The sequence below is a fragment of the Mirounga leonina genome, unplaced genomic scaffold (assembly GCF_011800145.1).
Source record: "Mirounga leonina isolate KUSES-001 unplaced genomic scaffold, KU_Mleo_1.0 Mir_174, whole genome shotgun sequence".
NCBI classification, from domain to species: domain Eukaryota; kingdom Metazoa; phylum Chordata; class Mammalia; order Carnivora; family Phocidae; genus Mirounga; species Mirounga leonina.
The window spans coordinates 75,721,310-75,745,708 of record NW_023270451.1 but is presented as its reverse complement, the minus strand read 5'-3'; the positions used below and the strand labels follow the sequence as shown (position 1 = coordinate 75,745,708).

Below are 24,399 nucleotides of genomic sequence, written 5' to 3'. Positions count from 1 at the left end.
CTCTCTCATTCTCTCTGTCTCAAATAAATAAAAATCTTAAAAAAAAAAAAAAGAATTAGTAATTCTAATTCTAAGGGTCAATTTAGTGCTTCACTTCCTTGCTTGCTGACAGCTGCAGGCCTCCAGGATCCAAGAAGAAGCCACAGAGGACACTGAAGGTGACAACTCCAGCCCTTCCATGAGTGCTGGCCAGAGGGCTTCTGCAGGTGCCCATGGGGCTCAGGATGACCACGAAGAAGAGGTATGTGGGACTCGGTAGTTGACAAAGACTCCCCAGTCTGTACAGATTCTAGATGTGGGATCTCATCAAGGATGATTGTCAAATATTTACCAGCCAGTAGGGCATGGCCACCAGCCCATCAGAAAGGACTTGGGTGGTGGATCTGGGAGGGTCAGGAGGACCGTGCTGGTGGCAGCCCTGTAGCTGAGGAGTCGTGGGATGTTGGGGAGGTCACAAGGGAGGGGGAGTGCCTATAGGGTCAGAACAACAGCTACTCGGGGTGCCTGGGGGGCTCGGTCAGTTAAGTGTCCAACTCTTGATTTCAGCTCAGGTCATGATCTCAGGGTCAAGAGATCTCTCCCTCTGCCCTGTCTCTAGCTCACTGTCTCTCTCTAAAATAAATAAATCTTAAAAAAAAAAAAAATAGAAAAGAACAACAACTCCTCACCAACCAATCTAGGAGTGTTTTAACATTTTAACCCAGGTGCTGCTGTCTCTGTGAGATCTATTGGCATAGGAGGTCCTCGATGTTAGTGAGGCCTCCTTGACCCCAAACCGTGCCCTTGGCAGTCAGCTACATTTATTAGGAGCTGTCCAATCAGTGCCCCTCAAACCAAGAGCCGAGCCCAAATCTAGCCCTGTTGTTGAAGTCAAAGGCAGGTTATTTACTCCCAGCCCCCCTCCCGGACACGAGCTTGCCCGGCAGCCTTCCCCTCTTTGTTCTCCTGTCCCCACCCTGGCTCTATTGGGACTTCGCTGACCTATCTTTGTAACATTATCTGCCTCTCCTGTGAATTCAGGAATTGTTCTCTTTCCTCCTCCCTCCCTGCCCATTTCTGTCCACGGGCAGTCCCTCTCCCTCAGGAATGTGCCACATTTTCCCAGATGAAGCAGGTGGCTGTTTTTATCCCATCACTAAAACACCTGATAAGCCTCAACTGGCTGGGGGTTTTAACTGGAGTTCTGTTCTAATCCTGGAGTGGGGACAGGGTTCTTGTGAAGCCTGAGGGAGGCTAGAAGAAGCTCCCTTTGTGGTGTTAATGACTAAAAAAAAAAAAAAAAAATACCATTTAAACTAATGGATGGCCAATTAGAATTAATGAAAAATCTGGATCAAATGTTTCCGACAAGATTCCAGGTACAGAGAGTAGCCCATATTAGTGGCTAATAATATTACTGAGTCTGTCAGACCTGCTGGGATGTTTTAGAATCCAGCCCACACATCATCTGACTCATCCCGTCCCAGCCTGTCCAGGACAATCTCTCTCCTCTGTTCTCCTGCCCTCAGGATTTGCCCAGTCAGGGTTCCCCAGCTGCTTCTGCAGTGAACGGGCTGCCTTTGTTTGGGTAACTTGAGGCGCCATTCGTAGGTCCCTTCCCCCAAGTGCAATCATGTGTGGTCTCCTGTGGCAAAGCAAACACAGGCTTGATTACATTGTCCCCTCAAAGTCCTCTCTGACCTCTCTCCACACCGGGTGTTGGCCAAACTCAGGGTTAAGGGCACAGCTCTCCAGACTGCCAAGTCCGCCCAAGACTTCTGACACTAGCCACAGGTTTGGGGATCCCCAGGACCACCCTCTCTTCAGATCATTCAGTTACAAATTCAGGGTCCCTCACATTCCCTCAGGGCCAATAATCCGTAGAACGACTTAGAGAACTCAGTAAAGTACAATCCTTACAATTGGGGTTTTATTGTAGCACAAGTATAGAAATCAGAAGCGGCCAGAGGAAAAGGCACATAGGCAGAATCCAACTCTGGGAGGGTTCCAAATTCCAGAATTCTTTTTTTTTTTTTTTTTTTTTGAAGAGAGAATGAGAGAGAGAGAGAGTGCACAAGCAGGGGGGAGCGGCAGAGGGAGAGGGCGAAGCAGACTCCCCACCGAGCAGGAAACCTGATGCAGGGCTCGATCCCAGGACCATGACCTGAGCCAAAGGCAGACGCTCAACCAACTGAGCCACCCAGGTGTCCCAAATTCCAGAATTCTGTGTCCTTAGGGAGGCATTCATCTCCCAGCATGTGGCACTATGCACACAGCCTTGTCAGCCCAGGAAGCTCACCTGCGCTCCAGTGTCCAAAGTTTGATTGGCGTTTCATTCCATAGACTGGCAGCCCAGTGGTTGTACTCGGTCTCCAGCCCCATCTGCTCCCTGGAGATTGGACTGTAATCACTTGGCTCCTGGTCTCAAACTTCCAACCACAGAAAGGATCAGATGTGGTCCCAGGGGCTGCCATGAATAACAAAGACAGTTCTTTCATGCGGGAGATGTGAGGAGTTTAGGGCTTGCCTCCCAGGAGCCAGGACAAAGCCAGCCCTCTCCTTGGTGGGGTTAATGCTTCACTACACATCCCTCCTTCATCTTGACTCTGTCTCTCCACTCTCTCCCTCTCTGCCCATCCCTGTCCTTCACTTCCTCCCAGCTCTTTTCCTTGCTGAATCAGAGACATTGGTTCCTGTCTGCTCTCCATGGCTCCTGACATGGGTGACCACAGCCCCCATTCCTTCCCGGGTTTCTCTGCAACCTTGACCATAGCCCTGTGACTCCTCCTGGCCTTTTGACCTTTTCTTTGCATCATCAGTTTTGTTCTTTCTCACCTCCAAATGAAGATGTGTTCCAAGCCTAGGAGCTCTTCTTTCTGTGCTCTTTCCCTTGTCTATCTTCCCAGTCCACTTCCCTCCCACCGTTGCTCCTCCCACAGGTGAGGTCCTAGGTGTTCCATTTCCAGCCCAGACTTTTCTTCTGAGCCTATCCTGCCTCTACTACTGGGTGCTGAGAGATGCTACTTGTGTGGCCGGCTGTCACCTGAAATGCAACACATCTGAGTATATCAACTGATCTCCTTCTCCAATTTTCCATTTCTATCAATGCCATTCTTTTAGCTGCTCAGACTCAGGTGCCTCAGAGCCCTGTACGATCCTGGCCCCTCCCGGGTGAATGGCCCTTCTGTGTCCCCACCGTACTGCTGATTCTTGATTATTGTACTTTCTGCGCACGTTGTCCCCACCAGACTGTGAGCCACGCGAGGGCTGGGATGGTGCCAGTCAGATGGTTGTCCCCACAGCATCAGAGTGCATGAGGCCAACAACGGGCTATCGCTGTCTTTGTGCTGTTTCATCCTCCCCACCCCTAAGGCAATCAACAAACAGGCTCTTTTGCTTACCGGCTTTGCCCTTGCTGGTCCATTTTGTCACCAGATTAATCTTCCCCCCAATACTTCTTTATGTTGCCCCTGCCCCCCACCCCGCCGGCCACTTTCTACTCAGAAGCTTTTTATGGTTCCTCATTGACTCCAGGTTATTTTCTCAAATCTGTCCTTTCCTGAAACTTCAGCACCTGGTCTCTCCTTTCTACTCCTCACCAAACAAGCTCCCACTTCCAGCCAAACTGTTTTCCTCGAGAACTCGCCTTCCCAATGTTCCCAGCCTTTTCCTTAGCAGGAGTCATTTCCTTCAGAACGAATGGTCTTGCTTATCTTTTACTTCCGGATGCTTCCCCCTCCTTCAGCGCCCATCTGCCTCCTGTGACGCCTTACCAACTGTTCTCTCTTCTCTGAACTTTTTTCAACTATTTCTGGGAAATGTTACTGCACACATATTATATCTCCTACTTTGTGCTGCTAGTTCTCTTCCTACGAGTATGTTAATATTTGTTTTCCCCTAGTTCAACTGGAAGCGACTTACGGTGGAGCTCATGTTTTATTCATCTGTGTCTCATTCGTGATACCTTCAATGGAGGAAATTCTTAACGAAATTAGAATAAAGAACTCTCTCTTTCAGTTCAATTTTGGAGACATCTTTGTGCATCAAGCCATCCACACGATTGAGTATTGCCTGGGCTGCATTTCAAACACAGCCTCTTACCTCCGGCTCTGGGCCCTCAGCCTGGCTCATGCACGTGAGTGAGTGGCCCTCAGGGTCACAGTCAGAGCTCCCCTGGGAAACAGAATCAAAGTACTTGTTGGGAGAAGTGCCTTCTTGGGTTATTTCTGGTTCTTCTTTCTTAGGAAGATGTGACTTTTTTCCCGTAGGCCTGACTTTATATTCTCAGAGCGGTTACCCTCTGTACCAGTCCCCCATTACTGCTGTAACGAATTACCACGAACTTAGCAGCTTAAGACAATACACATTTACTATCTTACAGTTCAGGAGTCCTAGAACCAACGTGTCAGCAGGGCTGGGCATCTTCTAGAGGCTCTAGGGGAGAATCCATTTCCTTGACACCATTTCTTGTTTCTAGAGGCCGCCTGCATTTCTTGGCTCTTGGGCTCGTCACTCGGACACCAGCTGCAGGCTTCATGTCTCCAGTTTCTTGGGCTCTGACTGTCCTACCTTCCTCTTCGAAGGAGGCAGTGGCCACAAGGACCTGCGCCGAGGCTCCTGAAGTTGCCACACTCTCTGGGCCCTTCTGTGTGTTTGCCCTGCAGCCCACTTGCTTGAAATATTCCTCTCTCTCTCTTTTTAAAGTAGGCTACATGCCCAGTGTGGAGCCCAGTGTGGGACTTGAACTCATGACCCTGAGATCAAGACCTGAGTTAAGATCAAGAGTCAGATGCTTAACCTACTGAGCCACCCAGGCGCCCCTATACCTCTCTTCTTTAACTTTCTCTTCACTGGTAGCTAATTCCTCCTTCAGAACTCACTCAGATGGCACCTCCCCTGGGAATCTTCCTCCCTGGTCCCTGGTCTAGAAGGTGCCCTTTCCCTGAGTTCTGGGAGTGCCCCATCCTAGCAGTGATTACAATTCTGTTGTGATTAGCCTTTCTCCCTACTAGACTGTGAGCTCCTGAAATCAAGGTCCCTGTCTTCTATCCCTGTGTTCCCACACTGAGCACAATGCGTGGAACTGAGAAACCAGGCCGAAGTGTGTGCTTGATGGATAGAAACCAAAGCAATGAAAGTGAGCCTGCTTATGGATTTGTAGCAGAAATGCAAGCGCTCACCATTAGTCTTCACTGCTCAGGCCGTGTTCATTTCCTTGCATCAGCTTCCACACATACACACAAACACACTTCTGCATGCACACAGGTGCTTGGATGCATACATCCAGCCTGTAAGTATCTGCACACAGACACCCACAAGCACCCACGCATGTTTACTTGTGCATTGACATGCACTCATGTGAAGTGGTTATCCAGGGACCCAAAGCGGATCTCTGAGCTTGTGTGGTCAGTGGTGTTGATGTCTGCCTTTAGCTCTGATCTCAGGTGTGGTTTGAAGGGCTCAGGTCACAGCTAGATAGAGCAGGAAGGTCTCCTCTGGCCAGCCCATGCTCACTGAGGACGTAATTTGACTCCAAAAAATCCATGTGGTTCACAGCTGCCTGGCCTGGTCCACCCATTGGGTATTTCTGGCAACTTCTTGAGACATACAGTTCCCATGGATACCTTCTGCTTCACGCTAACAAACTTGCTTGAAGAGGTAGTTTGGTAGAATGACAACAAATACTGATTCTGTTCTAGTTTCTGTTCTACCACTTTGAGCTCAGTAACTCAGGCAGCAGCTTAACCTGTGTGTGCCTTGACTTTCCTGTGTGGTTCTCATAGTTAGCCTGCTGTATTAGTCAGGCTGGGCTAGAATGTGCTGCAGTAACAACCACCCCCAGATCTCAGCAGCTTAAAACAGTGGAAATTTACTACTCTAGCATATTGTGTTCATTGGTGCCATGTTAAGACCTAAGTTGAGGGAGCCTGTATTTGGACACATGCTTCAAAAATCAAGATGGGGGCACCTGGGTGGCTCAGTCAGTTAAGTGTCTGCCTTCGGCTCAGGTCATGGTCCCAGCGTCCTGGGATCAAGCCCCGCATCGGGCTCCCTGCTCAGCAGGGAGCCTGCTTCTCCCTCTCCCACTCCCCCTGCTTGTGCTCTCTCTCTCTGTCAAATAAATAAATAAAATGTTCTTTAAAAAATCACCAAGATGGGGATACAAGGAGGAGGTGAAAGTGAAACATTAGAAATTAAGCACCTGCCTTCCCACAGGTGTGGGGAGAGGCTCCCATGAGCTACTGTAAATGAGAAGTCTTCACTGAAAAGCCCTGTGGAAATAGATGGTATGACTGTTAGCCCCTTGCCCGTTGGCACCCAGAGCAGAGGAAAGCAGCTCTCGGGGAAACTGTGATTTTGCCGTATCTAAGGGCCATGGGGAAGAGAAGCCACATGAGTTTCACAGCATGGTGCAGTTCTAATTGCTTTCAGTTTTTATTTCAATAATTTAGTAAATGTAGAGGCAAAGAGTCCGTGCTGACTCAGAGCGCAGAGGAGTGGGTAGGGGTATAAGTAGATGGAGGTGAAGCTGTTCCCACCATGAAGGACCCTGTGTTACTCCAGCCGAAAGCCAGAGCTCAGGGGCAGGGGGCACAGTACAGACACAGGTGCTCTTTCTTGTGCTCCCACATGTGTCTCTTCTCATCATGTCCCGGTGGCCACATGTGCTCCCACATGTGTCTCTTCTCATCATGTCCCGGTGGCCACAAGCCCTGGTGACAGGGCTTGATCTCTCTGGGCCATGCCACTGTGACCTTTCGGTTGGGTAACCTCAAGTCTCAACCCAACAATGTAAAGATAGCTCTCTGATGTCTCTTCTTACAAGGGCACTAATCCCATCATGAGGGCCGCACCCTCATGACCTCATCAAACCCTAATCGCCTTCCAAAGACCCCTTCTCTGAATACCGTCACTTTGGTGGGTAGGGCTTCAACATATGACTTTGATGGGTGGGGAAGGCACAAACATTCAGTCCATATCAAATCATATTATATGTATTCTTTTGTGTTTTGCTTCTGTGGCGTACCATGATGTTACTGGCATTTACTCATGTTGCTGCTGGTAGCTATAGTTTGCTCACTTTCATTGGTGAATAACAGGCTACCAGATGTTTGTCATCGTGACAGAAACCCCTCCATCATGAGCAAAGCTGCCGTTGACAATCTCCTACAGGTGCCCTAGGGCACACGTGCCTGTTCTCCACCCGAGAGCTGAGATTTGGGATCCTAGGGTGTATGGACCCAGGAATAGAGTATGGAAAGATGAACCCTGTGGTTGAGAATGTTTCTCCTGTTCTCACAGAACTGTCGGAGGTGCTCTGGACCATGGTGATGAACATTGGCCTTCGTCTGCAAGGCTGGGGAGGACTCATTGGGGTCTTCATCATTTTTACCATATTTGCTGTGCTGACGGTAGCCATCCTTCTGATCATGGAGGGTCTCTCTGCGTTCCTGCACGCCCTGCGACTGCACTGGTGAGCAAGGCTGCCCCACAGAGGCTCCGTGTGCCCTAGAGCGCGGGTGAGCCGCGGGACCCGCCAGCTGGCTTCAGACCCTGACCTGGTTCAGTCACCTGTTGGTGTAATATTACATGATGATGTATGTGTGTATGTGTGCGTGCATGTGTGTGTGCTTGTGTACATCCACGTGTGTGCGCATGTGTGTGCATGCACGTGTGAGTGCGCATGTGTGTGCGCACATGTATGTGCATGTGCGTGTGTGTGTGTGTGTATACAACATGGTACGCCACAGAAGCAAAACACAAAAGAATACATATAATATGATTTGATATGGACTGAATGTTTGTGCCTTCCCCACCCATCAAAGTCATATGTTGAAGCCCTACCTACCAAAGTGATGGTATTCAGAGAAGGGGTCTTTGGAAGGCGATTAGGGTTTGATGAGGTCATGAGGGTGCGGCCCTCATGATGGGATTAGTGCCCTTGTAAGAAGAGACATCAGAGAGCTATCTTTACATTTCCCATTTACTCATTCTCTTTTAAATGTTAGCTTGTTATATTACAACTGGCTTCAAGATAAGGGACACCTCCAACTACTGGTAAGATGACACATCAGAGAGGCTCACGGAGGCACGCTGAGCAAATCTGGGACATTTGGCCCTTGTTGCTGAGTGCAGGAATTAAACCAATGGTAGAGCCTCCTGCCCTGTACAAAGTGGAAACAGAAGGAGGGTACCTGGAAGGAGGAAGGCACTCACAGGAGCCCTTGACATTCACAGATGTGTCCGCAGACTATCAGCCATCACTAGGTTTATAACTATGAAAACATTTGTTGAAGCTTCTGTTTTTCCTCCGAGTCATCTCTTAGTCCAGAATCTTGAGAGTGTGTGTGCACCCTCATACCCCACAGACTGTCTTCAGCTTTCACTGATGCTTTCTACCTCCCTCTGTGCCCGCCGTTCATAAAGAAAAGTATCGACACTCCATGTATTGAGCAGACAGAATCACAGCATCCCCCCTTCAGGTTGTAACATCGCCTCTCCCCCCTGTCATTGAGGAAATGAATTCTGCTACATCCTCAAGCATAAAGGATCATACATGTATCCATGATGGAAGTCATCAGAACGTTAAGTTAAGGTTCTGGGTATTCTGCAATAGCGTAAGCCCCGTGGTTAATTAAGATCAGGATGGAGAAGACAAACCACGTTTCACCCCGGGGAGACGTTTTCTTGTCCCTGGCTTGTGAGACAAGGCTGCCCGGCGAGGGCTTCTTGGCTTATGGGAGCCGTGGGGAGGGTGGCTCTGCCATGCTCTCAGCGGGGGTAGCAGACGCCTGGAGGAAGTAGGGTGGGAGAGGCAGGGAAAGGTGTAAGCGGGAGGCAAGAGAAGGGTTTTAAGGATCAGAGGATCCCTGTGGAGGCCACCAGCCTGAGTGCCTTCCTACCCCCCAGCTTGATTTTATAAATGTTCTGCTTCTTCCCTTTGGCTGCCAGCCTCTAGTTTATGTGTTTAATCTCACTTCTTCTTGCCCCCCAACCCTCCCCAGGGTAGAGTTCCAGAACAAGTTCTACGTCGGGGCTGGTTACAAGTTTTCTCCTTTCTCCTTTAAATGCATCCTGGATGGGCCAGCCGAGGACTAGCTACAGGCCCCGCAGCCTGCCATCACCTCTGGCTTCAGGGTTTGTGCCAGCAAGAGAAGTTTGGCTCGTCTTCAGCGTCAGCCTGCGCGAGTTGGTCAATGGGATGATTGTTCTTGGCTTGCTGGAGGCGGGAAGCCTTGTATATTTTACTGATAAGCCTTGGGATTTGATATGACTTCACCATGTTATAGACCTCATGGTTGGGTCTAAAATACTAAAATGGGGAGGGCTACACTGATGTTTTCTTGCAATTTTGTAAGTATGATATTTAAGAAAATAAACTGCTGGGCCGTTCCCTTGTTCTTGAAGATATCTTTGTACAAAATTATTCCATAAAATTTAGTATTGATCATTACAGGCCAAAGCTAAGCAATAGAGGTACACAAACTAATTCCAGAGGATTATGATTAGTTTATTCTTTCATTTCCTGGTTCCTCAGACACCTTTTCTCTTTGCTAAGCTTTACGAGATTAGGAACTTTCTCATGAATCTTCACTGCAGGTGGGAAAGAAAGGGTAATGTTCTCTCTATGAACAGGAGGGCGGAACAGTGTGGCTCTGCATTGTTAAATCCTGTGGAATGAAGTGTGACAACATGACCAGCAGCAGCAGCAGCTGGATACACAAGATGCTGCAGGAACTGGAGAAAGAGCTTTGAAGGCTTGAGAAAGTTCTGGAAAACAGCTTACCAGAAAGGAGACCACCAGACAGCCTTACTCTCTGGGTCTGTTGGCCCTGAAGTCATTTCTAAGGCTCCTGGATTGGTGAACTGCTAAGAGCCAGGTGTAGAGTAATATATATTTACCTCGAGTGACCATTATCCAGATTAACCATAGTCTTCATGGTAACTATACCAGTAGAATTAAGCATTGTTAACATTGGTACAGCACTTTACAGTTTAAAAGGCACTTAAAAAAATTATTGATTTAATTTTTTTTTTAAGTCAACTCTGCCCTCAACGTGGGGATCAAACCCACAACCCCAAGATCCAGAGTCGCATGCTCTTGTGACCGAGCCAGCCAGGTGTCCCAGAGGGCACTTTCTATGTAGTATCTAGTTCTTAAGATTCCAGAAGATCTGACCAAATCCAAACTTAACTTTTGGACCAATCTCTATTTTTTTTCAGCTCCCTCCTGCCCCTCCATGTAGCGGGGTTGACTGGTGCTCATGGAAGTGTCATTGCTTATACCCAAGGAAGCTCCCATGTCAACTTCTATGTCAGTGTCATGACTTGTCTAGCACAACTTAAGGCACAATGTCAACTTCTATGTCAGTGTCATGACTTGTCTAGCACAACTTAAGGCACAATCTGCTCCACAAATATTCAGTGATTAAAGCAAGTTGAGCCTAAGAATGAGAGTTGATATCTTTGAGTTCCAATTCTGACACTTTATCACGTGTGTCCTGAGGTGGGAAGTGGGGATAGTGATCTCCACCTCTCTGGGTTGTGGAAGGTGGATGTCAAGCACCGGGCATGGACCACGTACCCAGCCAGTGATGTTGCCTGAAGGGAAAAACAGACAAAAGCAGCATGTAAATGTTAGCTCTAAGTCCGTAGAAGCCAAGGTCACTGGGCAGTCTCAAGGTTCTCAGCTCATCCTGCCCTTCTCAACAACTATCTAAAAATATGCTCTGCTTAGATAGATCACCAGCCTTCTGCCCTTTAATTCTAAGCAGTGATGGCTGCAAGAAAAGGTTTGAAAGGGCAAAGCTTCCTTCTTCCCCTTGCCTAGACACCTGATCTTCCAGAAGTCTCCATGGCCTTCCTGAGAACTACTAGTTTTCTCCAAGGTCTGACAGCCTCCTTCAGTCTCAATGAGAAATATAATTTCCCTTTTAAAAAGGGATCAGGTGAAGGGCTACAGGAAAGGGGGTGTGACCCGGATGTCATTCACATGCGCAAGATGCAAGGCTGCTCTTTAAGGAATTCGGTTCGGTTCGCAGAACTGAGCCAAAAGGGGAGGAGAAGACCTGGGGGCCGGGCTTCTTGAGCAGGCTAGTCCTGAAGCCCCTCCAGGGGCCACCAGTGGTCTAATTGCTCTGTGAACAGAAGAGCCTGAGACTGAAAAGCTTTCCAAGGAATATACACAGGTAAGAAACTCTCTTGGGCAATGTGGATCTGGATTTACTTCTCCTGCTTTAGAATGGGGGTGGGGGAGGTGGGGATAGGGGTTTGACCATTCGAACTTGGCTGAAGGCACATGGGATATGGAAAGTTTACTCTTCTTACTGATGATATTGCAAAACAAATTGCATCATAAACACACACAAGCATATTCAGTTTTAAAAAGCTCTACCATGGCTCAATGATTTCCAGCTAAAAAATTTAGTATAGCAAAATGCAATAGAATGAAAAACCCATCAGTGCTTTACAATCTGTTTTAATGAAGCCTGAATGCCATGTGAGCCATTTGAGTTTCAGAGTAGACCCCCAATATGTCAGTTCTTACAGATTCTTTGAAGCTAGGTCATGGGTTACTTTCCCATTGTAGTGTTTAAGGAACTGATGGTGAGAAGTGGGAAACATTCTTCCCCATGTTCTTCCTTCTTTTCTTGAGTTGGTCTGACTGATGATCCATCCACCATCCATCCATCCATCCTCTTCCCGTGTTAGAAGGGATTTAGAATGGTCTAAGGAGACAACAGAAGATGCCATCTCAACTTTTCCAACACTCCATTCCAGAGCTGAGATTACAAGCTCTATCTGCAATGTTCCTTCTACCCATCTCTGTGAAACATTTTGTCCTCTTTTTTGTTTATTTATTTCTGTTTTTATTTATTTACTTGAGAGACAGACAGTGAGTGGGAGAATCTGAAGCAGACTCCATGCTGAGCACAGAGCCTCATGTGGGGCTCAATCCCACGACTTCGAGATCACCAGCTGAGCCGAAACAAAAAGTTGGATGCTTAACTGACTGAGCCACCCAGGTGCCCCTGTCCTCTTTTTTTTATGAAAACTTTTTCTTTATGAAACTTTTGGGTGAAAATCTAGAAAATACTAAGAGAATACTCCCCTGTGTATTAACTTTGAGTTAATATTTGAGTGTCTTCTTAATGATTTGGAATGTAAGCTCATTTATAATGCACAGATGTGAATGCCCAAATCCCGATAATCTCCTATCAACACCTCTGTGGCTCCCCACCCTACCCACCCCACCAAAGACATCCTGTTGTTGAAGACCCTGTAATAACTTAACAGGGCAGGAATGGGAACTTTCTCTGCTGCAGATAATTTGTACATTCATTTCTTCCATCCCTTGGCAACATCCCCAGACATTGGGAACCCACCCGGGCCTTGACCATCTTCAGGGGCTGGGCATTAGAAAGATCAGTGTTGCAACTGGGGACCATGACCACTATTTCAGTGGCTGGTTTGAGGCTCTCTTGTCTGAGGGGAGTTTGAGTCACACATCACTGATGCCCCTTTCCTCCACACCTACCTCACCCCTGCGCCCATGAGCCCATTCCAAACTGGAGTTTGGAAAGTGTTTTTTTTTTTCTCCTGTAAAATATAATGATTTAGCCATTGAAAGCAATGGGTGGCTCCACCCATTAAGCGCCCAACTCTTGATTTCAGCTCAGGTCTTGATCTCAGGTTTGTAATTTTGAGCCTCATGTTGGGCTCCATGCTGGGTATGGAGTCTACTTAAAAAAAAAAAAAAAAAGTAATGTAGAACAAGAGAGTGTTTTTGGTAAAAGTTATCCATTTTGTTGTGCCCTTAATAAGTAGGATGAGACGACTGATTTGGATGGTATCAGTGTCCTACATCTGGTTGGAGAAGTTTGGAGATCCTATTTTCCAATAGACATGCAGCATATGGGATGGCTTCCTAACACCACTTAGGTTTACCCTTGAAATAAGGTCAATCTATTTCAGAAAACAAGTAACTTTTTTTTTCCCATTTGGGTGGTTTTTATTTGAGCCCAATGTGTTCTAATGTTAGTGGAATATTAGCAATAAATGCTTTTGGAGAGGTACACGTTTGATAACTCTGAAAATACTTAAAAACTTACCCTGTGTGTATGTGATTTGTGATTATGGTGACATTTTAGACATTTAGTTGATACCTTTATTCAGAGATGAGAAACAGTACTCCCATGGGTGTTTACGTTGCAATGGGCACTGTGCCCTATTATACAAACATCATCCCATGTAATCCTTGTAACATAATGAAGAAGGAAGCTTATTGGTTAAGAATTACATGCAATTGGCTGGTCTGAGTGCAGTGGTGTTCACAATTCATTGATCACAGCCAACTACAGAGTTCTTGTTCCTTCTCTCACACTGCTACACTTGATTAGCCTTAAAAAAAAAAAATTGCACACAATTTCAAGGAACAGAAACCAGAAATAACAGTGTCTTAAGCAGAGAGCTTAATTTTTTTTCCACGTAGATGTCTGGAGGTAAGTAGTCTACACCTGAAGGAGAAGTTCCAGGCTCTTCCTAGCTTCTGCCCTGCCAGACTTGGCCCAAAGTTTCCATATTTGCATCATGACCTGAGACGCCTGGCACTGTGCAGGAGGAAGCGGGGAGGGGCAAAAGGGCTTTCTCAGAAGCACTGCCCACCACCCCCCAGCCTCCACCTGCCTCTGGGTGGCCCCCCTCATCAGCAAGGTACAAAGGAGGACATTACTAGGAAGGCAGCAGCTACTTCTCCCACAGGGAGCGAGCTATTGTTTCTATTTTCAGAGAAGGAACTGAGATAGAAGAAACTCCTTCCCTTCATCCCTCCTTCTTCCCTCCTTGCTACCTCTAATCCCTCTTCCTGTCTTCCTCCCTCCCGCTGTCCTTTCCTCCTTCTTATGCTTGTTAATTTAGTAGGTATAAAATGATACCTAAGGATTTTTTTGTGGCTCTAATTTTGTCAGTTACTACAGAAGCTGAACCGTTTTCCAGGAACTGCTTTGTTATATTCAATTGCCTGAAACATAGTAGTGCTCCACAAATATTTGCTGAAAGACAATACACAGTTTTGGACATCTCTCCTGAATTCTCCCTTTAGGTACATATTCAAATAAAATTTTATAAATTGGGATGAATATATACATACCTATACGTTATGGATACATGTGCATTATGTATACACCTCTTGGAAAATGCTTTTCAACACTAAATAGCCTTTCACTAAGATGTTTTAAATGGTATTCTGATTAGCCACTTCTCTACTGGTGGGTATTGGTTATATCCAATTCTTTTGTTGTTGTTGAAACAACTGAGTGGTGACCTTCTTTGTATGTATCTTTGTCTGCCTTTTGACTGGCCCATTAGGATGAATCCTGGGAGTGAAATTGCTTAGTCAATATTCTTTCATCTCTGCCTAATTGCCTTCCAGAAAGGTTGTAGCAATGTACACTCCTAGCAATAATTTGAGTGCTTATTTCCCTTTCACAGGGTATAATCAATCTTTGAGATTTTTGCGAATCTGATAAAGGAAAATGATAGCTCTTTTTAATTTGAAGGCATGGTTACTAGTTAGGTTGAACATAATTTCATTTATCACCCACTGTACTTATTCTTCTGTGTTTGTTCCTCACGTCTTGACCCCTCCGTTGTTTCCTTCCTGACCTACACGAGCGTTTGTTAAACACGTATGTTGCAGATAGTCTGTGTTGGTTTACATTTATTGAATTTTATAATTTTTATATTGAAGTAGTAAGTGCCTATGGCAACAAGTCAAATCGCCAGATGAGTTTACAACAGAAATAAACAATCTCCTGACTTGATTTCCCCATCCCCAGAGAAATTTCTTTTGTTTTTTTATTTTTTTAGTTTTTCTGGTGATTATCTTTATAGTTAAAACAACATAATTGTATTTTATTTCTTAGTTTATCAGCTTAAGACAGTATCAATCCATTGTTCTCTAGACAAAAGATGAGGATTTAGGTCATTATTTCCTCATTGCCATTCTCCCAATATTTCATAAGTATCTTAAAAAAAAACCAACAGCAAGTGTTTTTCATGTTATTAAAAACGCTACATAAATATAATTTTAAATGCTGGATGTATTATCAGTTTTTAGAACCATTCCCTCGTCACACTTAGGTCGTTTCCAATTTATTATTGTTAAAATAGACTTGAATAAACTTAAAAAAAATTTTTTTTCTGGGTAAACTTTGTATAGAGAGCATTTTCCACATTTGAGATACGTCCTTGGGACAAATTGTTCGAGCTGGGAATACCAGTTCAGATGAAACTAGTTCTAAAACCTTTTGATACATTGCCAAATTGGCACGAACTATTTGAAAGGAGTAGACTAATGGTTTTCAGGTGGGGGCTCGGTAGGGCTCACTGTATCAGGATCACCTGGAAAAAATTTGCAAGCCATCCGTGTCACTCCGTGTTGATGTTGAAATGTTGGGGTCCGGGAGTGAACGGTCAGGAAAGAATTCTTGAGACGTCTTCGGTGCACAAAAAGGTGGTTTTATTAAAGCTCGGGGACAGGACCCCGGGGGCAGAAGGAGCTGCACTGGGATTGTGAGGAGTGGCTGATTATATACTTCCAAGTTGGGAGGGGATTAGGAATAGCGTAAGTCTCTAAGGAATTTGGAAGCCAGATTTCAAGGACCTTGAGAAGCTAGCTGTTAGGGAAAGGTCATTTATTGCTGTCTAGTAAAATGTTAGTCTTGAGACCCTTTAGATATATTATCGGCGGGCCATATGCTTGGAGGATGATTGCTAACGTATATGTTGGTGGGGGTGTGGGGGTGGGGTGGGAGGAATAGAGATAAAGGAAGTTTCCAAAGGGATTTTTATATGGGATCCTGGAGGTCCAGCTAACGTCAAGCTAGTTTTGCTTCTAGCAAAGTATTGTTGTTTTTCTTTTTTTAAATTTTATTTAATTTAAATTCAATTAATTAACACATAATGTACTACTAGTTTTCAGAGGTAGAGTTCCGTGATTCATCAGTCTTATATAACACCCAGTGCTCTAGCAAAGTATTAACTTTGTAGCAGTTGGGGCTCCTTGAGGAAGGTCACCCTGCCTGTCCTAATATTTGTCAATAAGCTATAAGTTGTAAGGAAATTCAATTTTTTTCTTTTTTACCTTTGTTCTCCACATCACATACCACCTCCTTCTTGAGGTTGAGAGTCACTGGTAAGGAAGGAAGAACAGGGGCTTTGAGGTGTGGTGTGTTTAATAACGTGGGGATGGGAGGGTGGTACCTTGATTTGTAGTGTTTGCTGATTTCCCTGGTGTAACTATTCCCACCATGGCTGGTTTTAAATTACCAACGTGCTGTTATTGAATACAGAGGTGGGAAGAGATGTGTGCAGTCTGCCCTCAGAAACTGGTGGGAGCGGTCTCCAGCATAGCACCATAATACCTGGCATGCACATCGTCCTGTCTCTTACATGTATGTTTTTATGTATGTTGTTTTTCATTCCTGTTCACCCACATCCCAAGCTCTCACTCCTTTTGCCCTGTAGGTAGTCACTGTAATGGCATTTTCATATATCTACGTAAAATGTAAAATGTACAGTTTTGGGGTACGGATTTTCATTTTACATAAGTTATATTCTTGTTCTTTTTCTTGCTCTTATTTTTAGTTACTCTCTTCGTTATTTTTGTGATTATATATAGTATCTTTATAGCACTGGTTCTTATGTGGATTCTTCAGGGGGGATGCCTGCCCATCCCTCCATCTTTCCTGACTTCCAGCTCTTGTTTATCATGGATAATTTTACTCATTGTTGAGGCTATTAAAATTCCATTTAGGGGGCATCTGGGTGGCTCAGTCGGTTAAGCGTCTGCCTTCGGCTCAGGTCACGATCCCAGAGTCCTGGGATCTAGCCCCACGTCGGGCTCCCTGCTCAACAGGGAGTCTGCTTCTCCCTCTCCTTCTGATGGTCGCTTCCCCTGCTTGTGCTCTCTCTCTCTGACAAATAAATAAATTAAAAAATCTTTTACATTTCCATTCAGTTCTGAAACCACAATCAAGTCTATGTATTTTATTCAAATGTTGACTCTAAACCTGAAAATGGATAAACGGTCTTTTTTTAACAACCATATAAATATTGCTCACTTTAGGACCGAGCATTATATGTGAAGATTATATATTTTTTTTGATGTCCAATGTCATGACCAAAAGGAATTCTCTCTTCTTTATCTCATCGGTTGTCTAAAACCATGCTACATTTTAGTTTCATTCATATTATAGAAACAAAATAATATGAATCTCCTCTTCCATCAAGAAATATGTGGAATCATATGGGGCGCCTGGCTGGCTCCGTCAGTAGAGCACGTGACTCTTGATCTCAGGCTTGTAAATGAGAGCCTCCCGTTGGGTGTAAAGATTACTTAAAAATAAAAACTTAAAAAAAAATCACAAATGTGAATCTCCCTTTCTGGGATCAGCTTCCATTCAAGAAAGCTGTGAAGTAATTATCTTGGACCTAACATCTTCTGCCAGGCCCTCTGTGATGAATTGCTTCTCTTTGCTGATAAGGGAGGAATGTAGGATATTTATGACCCATGAAACTACCTAATCAGGTTAGAACATACGAATTAAAACTTGCTCTGCTCAATAGTAAATGGCAGATTTCCTGGGTTTCTTTTTTTGCCACTCACTACAAAAAGGAGAATTGCTGGACGTTGTTTTATTACTCTTCTAAACGTAAGCCTTGGTGATCGTTAAAATTTTAAAACATGTTTTGATTACTGTGAGAGGTCATAAAACTTGACTGTAGGAGAGATTAAGTGTTGATTAAAGATTGAGGATTGAGCTTATTGTTAAGCATTTTATTTGTAACTGAACTCAAAATGAACTTAGTGGGATTTAAAAAATTATTTTCCCACCCAACTAAATGGTTTTATTCTCTAAGACTCTAAATGGCCAGAATCACTTTCAGTTGTTAAGTCTGCTGCTGTGATTTGAATTACTACTTCTTAGAAAAAAAATTTTTTTTGGATGCAATTTGCATACAGTAAAATTGACCATTTTAAAGATTTTATTTATTTTTTATTTATTTGAGACAGAGAGAATGAGAGAGAGAGAGCACATGAGAGGGGGGAGGGTCAGAGGCAGAAGCAGGCTCCCTGCCGAGCAGGGAGCCCGATGCGGGACTCGATCCAGGGACTCCAGGATCATGACCTGAGCCGAAGGCAGTCGCTTAACCAACTGAGCCACCCAGGTGCCCTAAAATTGACCATTTTAAAGTATATAATCTGGTGAATTTTAGTACAATTTTAGTGCCAGTTTGTACAATCCTCACCATTATCTAATTCTCACTGAATGGTCTTGTTTTCAAATTTTGATTAAGTTAAATCTGTTACCACTTCATCTTTCCATCTAGAAATGTGATGGTCAGTCATAGCTAAGCTTTTTTTAAGAATTTATTTATTTATTTTAGAGAGAGAAAGAGCGTGCGTGGGGAAAAGGGCAGAGGGAGAGGGAAAGAGAGAATCTCCAGCAGACTCCCCGCTGAGCATGAAGCCCGACACGGGGCTCCATCTCACTGACCCTGAGATCATGACCTGAGCTGAAATCAAGTCAGACACTTAACTGAGCCACCCAGGCGCCCCTGTCGTAGCCAATTTTTAATGTGTCTCGAAGTCCTTTTATAATCAAAAGAAGGGGATTTTTTCTGCTAACTACTTCATTAAAAAAGTTACCAGATAAAGAACACCTCTCCAAGGGGTGTTTGGACAATGTCTGGAAAGGGAGTGGTAGTTCTAGAACAGTCTGTCGTCGTGATTTTCAGGCTCTCAGATGGGCTGAGAGGCCAATTATTTTTTACTTTTTCCACTCTGGGAAAATAACAGCTTTTTGTGCTTTTCAGGTTCTCTCTTGGGAAAGAGGATTAATGGACTTACTTCTGAGCATTATTGATCTATCTCTCATCTGGGAATATTTGTGTCTCTGTGACAGTGTTTTAAGAACACAAATAATATCAACATTACAGGATAGTTGTTTTGATGTGTATCTTTTGTGTCCCTGACTAGAAAAAAAACTCCTTAGGGCAGAGAACATGCCAGACCTTCCTTCGAAGTCTTCACAGGAGCTCACACAATACAAGACCCAGAGCTAGCAAACACGAGTGACCTTGACGTGCTGCTCTAGACTGGCTTGTGGCTATCTCTATATTCTGGGGAAAAAATGCCTCTGTTTGAGTTCTGGTTCTGCTATTTACTTAGTGGTCTGACATTGGAAAAGTTATTTTAAAATCTCAGAACCTCACTTTCTGAACTGATTTTGAAAAATGTTATACATCTTCAAAAGCAGATGGTAAAATGAATTCCAAATGCACCCATCATCCTCAATAATTTTCAACATGTGGGCATTCTTTATTCTATATGCCCATCTATTTCTTACGCACTGTATTGCACACTACCATTGAATTGTTTTAAAAATTTATTTATTTGTTTTTTTGTGGGGGGTGGGACGAGAAGCAAAGGGAGCGGGAGAGAAAGAATCTCCAGCAGAACCCCCACTGAGCGTGGGGCTGGATGCAGGGCTCGATCACATGACCCTGAGATCATGACTTGAGCCAAAATCAAGAGTCAGACACTTAACCAACTAAACCACCTAGGTGCCCTCTCACTGAATTATTTTAAAATGAATCCCAGACATCGTATAATTTCGTCTCTAAATATTTTAGTATATATCTCTACTATACAAAGATTCTTTTTTTCTGCTATAGCCATAATATCATTGTCACACCTAATGATGTCATCAGAAATTCCTTAATATTATCCAACTTTTGCACTTGCTTACATTTCCCTGACTTTTCTCTCCTCTCTTCTCCATCTCATTCTCTTGGATGATGTTTTACAGCTGGTTTATTTGAATGAGGATCCAAATAAGATCAACTCATTTATTTGGTTGATTTGTCTCTTTAGTCTATAAGTTCCCCTTTCCTCTTGTCTTTTTTTTTTTTTTTAAGATTTTGTTTATTTATTTGACAGAGAGAGAGACACAGCGAGAGAGGGAACACAAGCAGGGGGAGTGGGAGAGGGAGAAGCAGGCTTCCCGCGGAGCAGGGAGCCCGATGCAGGGCTCGATCCCAGGACCCTGGGATCATGACCTGAGCCGAAGGCAGACGTTCAACGACTGAGCCACCCAGGCGCCACCATCTTGTCATTTTTTCATTGAAGAAGTTGGGTCGTTTATCTTATACGACTTCCCACATTCTGGACTTTTTCTTATTGCAGCCACATGGTACAGTTTAATGAGTTTCTTCTTCATCTCCTGTATACATTGGTAGAGCTAGAGGATCGGATTCTGCTTGAACTTCTTCTTAAGAGAATACATCACAGGTGATGTATACTCCAGTCTTATTGCAGCTCATCAGGACCACGTGATATCTGATTGTCTCTCTTTTGGTGGCATTAAGATTTGTAGATGGCTACAGGTGTTATCAGTCTTATCCATCTCTTACCCATTTCTTCATCAGCCTTTCACCTAGTAGTTTATCAGCCATTGGTAATCATTGCCTAGATCCATTATTTCATCGAGTTGCAAAGTCATGATAATTTAATTCCATTCATCCTTCTTTTCCTTGCATGTGTTCGCTGAAATTAAAAACAATTTTCTTTCACCAACTGTTTGGTTACTCTGAAGTACCAAGAATTCGTACAAGAAAGACAAGATATTTACTAGTTTTCAGAATAATGAGTTGGTTTCTTAGTATTCTCCAAAGATGATTAGTGGGATTTTCATTTCACTGTTGCTATGAACAATGGATTTTGATATCTTTGATGTGTTTCAATTCTTTGCAGTCATTATTCTTCTTGATGCTTAAATGATCCCATCTTTGGCCGATGGGAGCCTTTTTAAGTTGAATCTTGTAATCTTTTGTTACAACCCCAGGAGTGTTTGATATCTTCCTTGCTATCTGGTATGACAAGATGTTCCAGGCTCAATTTACACATTTCCTGTCCCAGATCCAGAATTAGCCATTTATCTAAGGCACCAGGGTTTCTTTTAATGGGAAATAGGAAAGAAAACAATCAGGGCTCTAGGAGTGCTCATTAGTCATTTTTTCCAGACTCTTCCAGTGGATAATGTTAGGATATGTATATATGAAAAACACAGTGAATTCATAGTGATATCTCCAATTCAAAGTTAGGATTATAAGATTTTTATATAACTTCTCTGATTTTTGTATTGTTTTTCTTTTACACCCAAAGTCTTTATTCATAATCATATTAATGTAATTACTACTTGCTTTATCCTACAATATATACTAGTATCAAAATAATGATACCAATATTAATACTACAATCTAATTACTGAGAATAGGTTAGGATTTCTATTTATCCCTCTACGGATATTATAAAGTTAAATGACCTCAAGAGTTAAATGTCTTCAAGTCATTTGGAAAAAACTTTACTAAGTTGATACTCAGCTTTCTTTGTTTTGTTTTTCTTTTGATTTCTAGAATTAAGAATCCTTCTTTGGGCTAAATACAAGAAGGGGGAGGGAGCCAATAAAAAGAAGTGCTCCTGGGTTTCTGTCAGAATGAAAAGAAAATGTTACATAGAAAGCACACTATACACCCCAAGATCTACGGGAATGTAAAGCGCCGGCTACTGTGATTCTTTGTAGCAAAGGCCATCTTCACTCCCAGATAGAGGATGCTATTGGCTAAATTGTCCAGAGCTCACCTGGCCCCTGACTCAGGGTTGATTACTAGCCACTAGCCCCATCGTCTCATTTGGCCATTTGACCTCTCCATGTCTCAGGGTCTTTATATGTAAGATGGTGATGAATTAGAAAACTAACCTCACAGATTTTCTGTGAAGATTAAAGGAAAATGTGCATTCTATTATATATTTTTCTTCTTCCCTCTCCCGCTTCCATCAGGGAAGCCGTGTGGGGAATTGGGACCATTTAGAAGATGGCGACCAAGCAGATGGAGCCGGTCACCATCATTAGCCTTCGGAAGCTGAGCCCGGAGACCCCAGAGACCCAGCCAAAAGGTAAGATGATCATGGAAGCCTCGGACCCTCAAGCTGCTTCTTAATTTCCCCCTATATTTGCTAGGTTTTTTATAATAATGAATTGGTTTCCCAACATCTTTCTCTTCATTATTAGTGAGCAATTGTCCACATACATTCCCTTCCCACAGAGGCTATTCCTCTCACTCTGCCCTTCCTTGTTAGAGTCAAAGACATTCACCGTGGAAGATGCCGTGGAGACCATTGGATTTGGACGTTTCCACATTGCCCTGTTTCTGATCATGGGCAGCACTGGGGTGAGTGCTCTGTGGAGATCATTTGAATCTCTAAAGCGAATTCATTATTGGACACATAGAGTCTTCCACTGACCTCCAGCTCTGGGATGTCCATTCAGGGAGGGGTGTGAAAGGGAGCAGGAACCCTGTGAGGGGGTTAATTAAAAAATAAATTTCATCTACCTTTGGCAGGTATTTGGTTATGAGCATATAAATATCTGTGTCTTTATGTTCTGGGAATTCAGTATTCATTTAAAAAAATGGTTTAAATTTCTTCCTTCTCTGGGAAGAGAGGAGAAAACTAGTATCACTCTAAGTAAAATTAGACACATGGTCCTCAAATATTTTGTGCATAAGAATCATATGGGACACCTGTTGTCATTACAGATTTCCAGAACCTTTAGGAGACACTAATGAAGGTTTGCTATTTTGAGAAAAAAAGAGTGACAGCTCAGTCGCAGGGCTTTGACCAATAGTGGGACTGTCCCAAGAGACCACTACTGCTTCCTCTTTTTGTCATAGGTGCAGTGAGAATATGTTAGGAATATGATAGTGATAATGCGACAGAATGGAAAAACTGAGAGAAGTGGTAAACATGACAATGGTTTAAGGCGGGACATGAAGATAGCCAAGAGGACACTAGTGAGTAAATAATAGAGAGCCCTGACCCTCGCCCTCAGCTAAATGGTATGAGAAAAAGAGTGATGTGAGCTGGCGGGAGCACTTGGCAAGTTCTGATGCAGGGCTCCAAAGCCTTGTGTTCTCAGGAGGCAGTCCAGGAATGGAGAGAAAAGTAAGACACATCCTGATCCTACTTTTATAATAACCAACTGTGATACAATTTAAAACATTTCTTCATCTATAAAGTAATGTCTCACCTAGGCTCCAAAATGTTAAGTTCCATATTACAAGGGACAAATGGGTGTGACTGGGGAGGGTTTTATCATAACTTTCAACCAGAACATCTCCACTTCTGTTTTACATATATGATTTCATTACATGGTCCCCTTGGCTTAAACACTGTTAAACTCTCTGCATCTTTTACCTTCAAATATGTTGGGAACCCTGTCTTTTCTTCCATTATAGCCCTCTGGCAAGTGATATGCAGAATTTTTTTTACCTTCCCAAATCAACCAAACCACCTATACAAAGGGGGTGTATTTTTTTAGTTATTATCTGTATTAGAAAGATGGTGCTAGTGTACGCCCTTCCCAAAGGATAGGTATCACTTTTGTATAGGTAACCCCTGATGTCCATATCCAGATCCATGTCCATGGAGATTGTATGTCTATTGCACATTTACACTTGATGGTGTTGTGAAATAGCTTCTGGTCTTTAAGTGTTTTATAACCTGCTTCAGTTCTTCCCAACCCATCAGGTAGGAAGGGCTATTTACCAGGCTGCCTCCTCCCTGTCTCACTCACACACACACACACACACACACACACAAACACACACACCTATTTAATTGGGTGTGGTAACCAAATCCCTTCCCTGGTTTTAGGATGGACTGCACTGGATGGATCTTCTCATCAGAATAGGTGTGTTGACAGTGATGGGCATGGCTCCTCCTGGCCATGGTCTCTTAAGGTTCTTGGTCAGAGACAGTGGGAGCAATAGTTGGGTTTCAGGGCCTCACATGACCAGGGTGTATGTAATAACATCACAATAGCAACACAGCCTCAGTCTGTGACCAGGCATCCTGAATCCTGGTGTTCTCTGAGGTCTTCTAAGATCTTCTTATACGGTGCTGCTCCTCTGTGTCCCTCTCCCCAAAGGCTGTTATATCAGAGTGGGGCAGAGTCTTATCCCTTATTGGCTTATTTTCTCCTAAGACCACTTGGAGGAGTAGAGTCCTGATTAACATTGACCCAACTGCTCCTCATTACTGAGAGAGAGAAGTTTAATAAATCAAACATCCTTCTGAGGTTGTCATGCTGTCTCTTATTCATTTTACTTTTTGGGCTAAAATTACACCAGCTATCTGAACTCTAAACATGAGTAAAGTACTTTCCAAGAAGAGACAAACTTTATGATATCTTTCCAATTCCCATATAGTAGCTAACACCACTATACTTTATTCATCCCAGACCTTTGAGTTATAAATATAATATTTATATTATAAATAGTGTCTCCTAAAGGTTC

The 24,399-nt window shown here is 43.8% G+C and overlaps 2 protein-coding genes across 2 annotated transcripts in view; both read left to right on the top strand.

The window, feature by feature from the left end:
* The window catches only part of ATP6V0A4 (ATPase H+ transporting V0 subunit a4), a 54,370-nt gene extending 45,020 nt beyond the window's left edge, over nucleotides 1-9,350 (top strand). The window contains exons 17-20 of the mRNA XM_035021191.1: nucleotides 113-241; nucleotides 3,997-4,114; nucleotides 7,282-7,453; nucleotides 8,985-9,350. Of these exons, the coding sequence (XP_034877082.1) occupies nucleotides 113-241; nucleotides 3,997-4,114; nucleotides 7,282-7,453; nucleotides 8,985-9,078 (513 nt within the window). The 3' untranslated portion in view covers nucleotides 9,079-9,350. The remainder of the gene's footprint in view (nucleotides 1-112; nucleotides 242-3,996; nucleotides 4,115-7,281; nucleotides 7,454-8,984) is intronic.
* Nucleotides 9,351-21,567: 12,217 nt separating this feature from the next.
* The window catches only part of SVOPL (SVOP like), a 74,222-nt gene continuing 71,390 nt past the window's right edge, over nucleotides 21,568-24,399 (top strand). Inside the window, exons 1-2 of the mRNA XM_035021190.1 lie at nucleotides 21,568-22,000; nucleotides 22,184-22,275. Coding sequence (XP_034877081.1) covers nucleotides 21,919-22,000; nucleotides 22,184-22,275 — 174 coding nt within the window. The 5' untranslated portion in view covers nucleotides 21,568-21,918. The remainder of the gene's footprint in view (nucleotides 22,001-22,183; nucleotides 22,276-24,399) is intronic.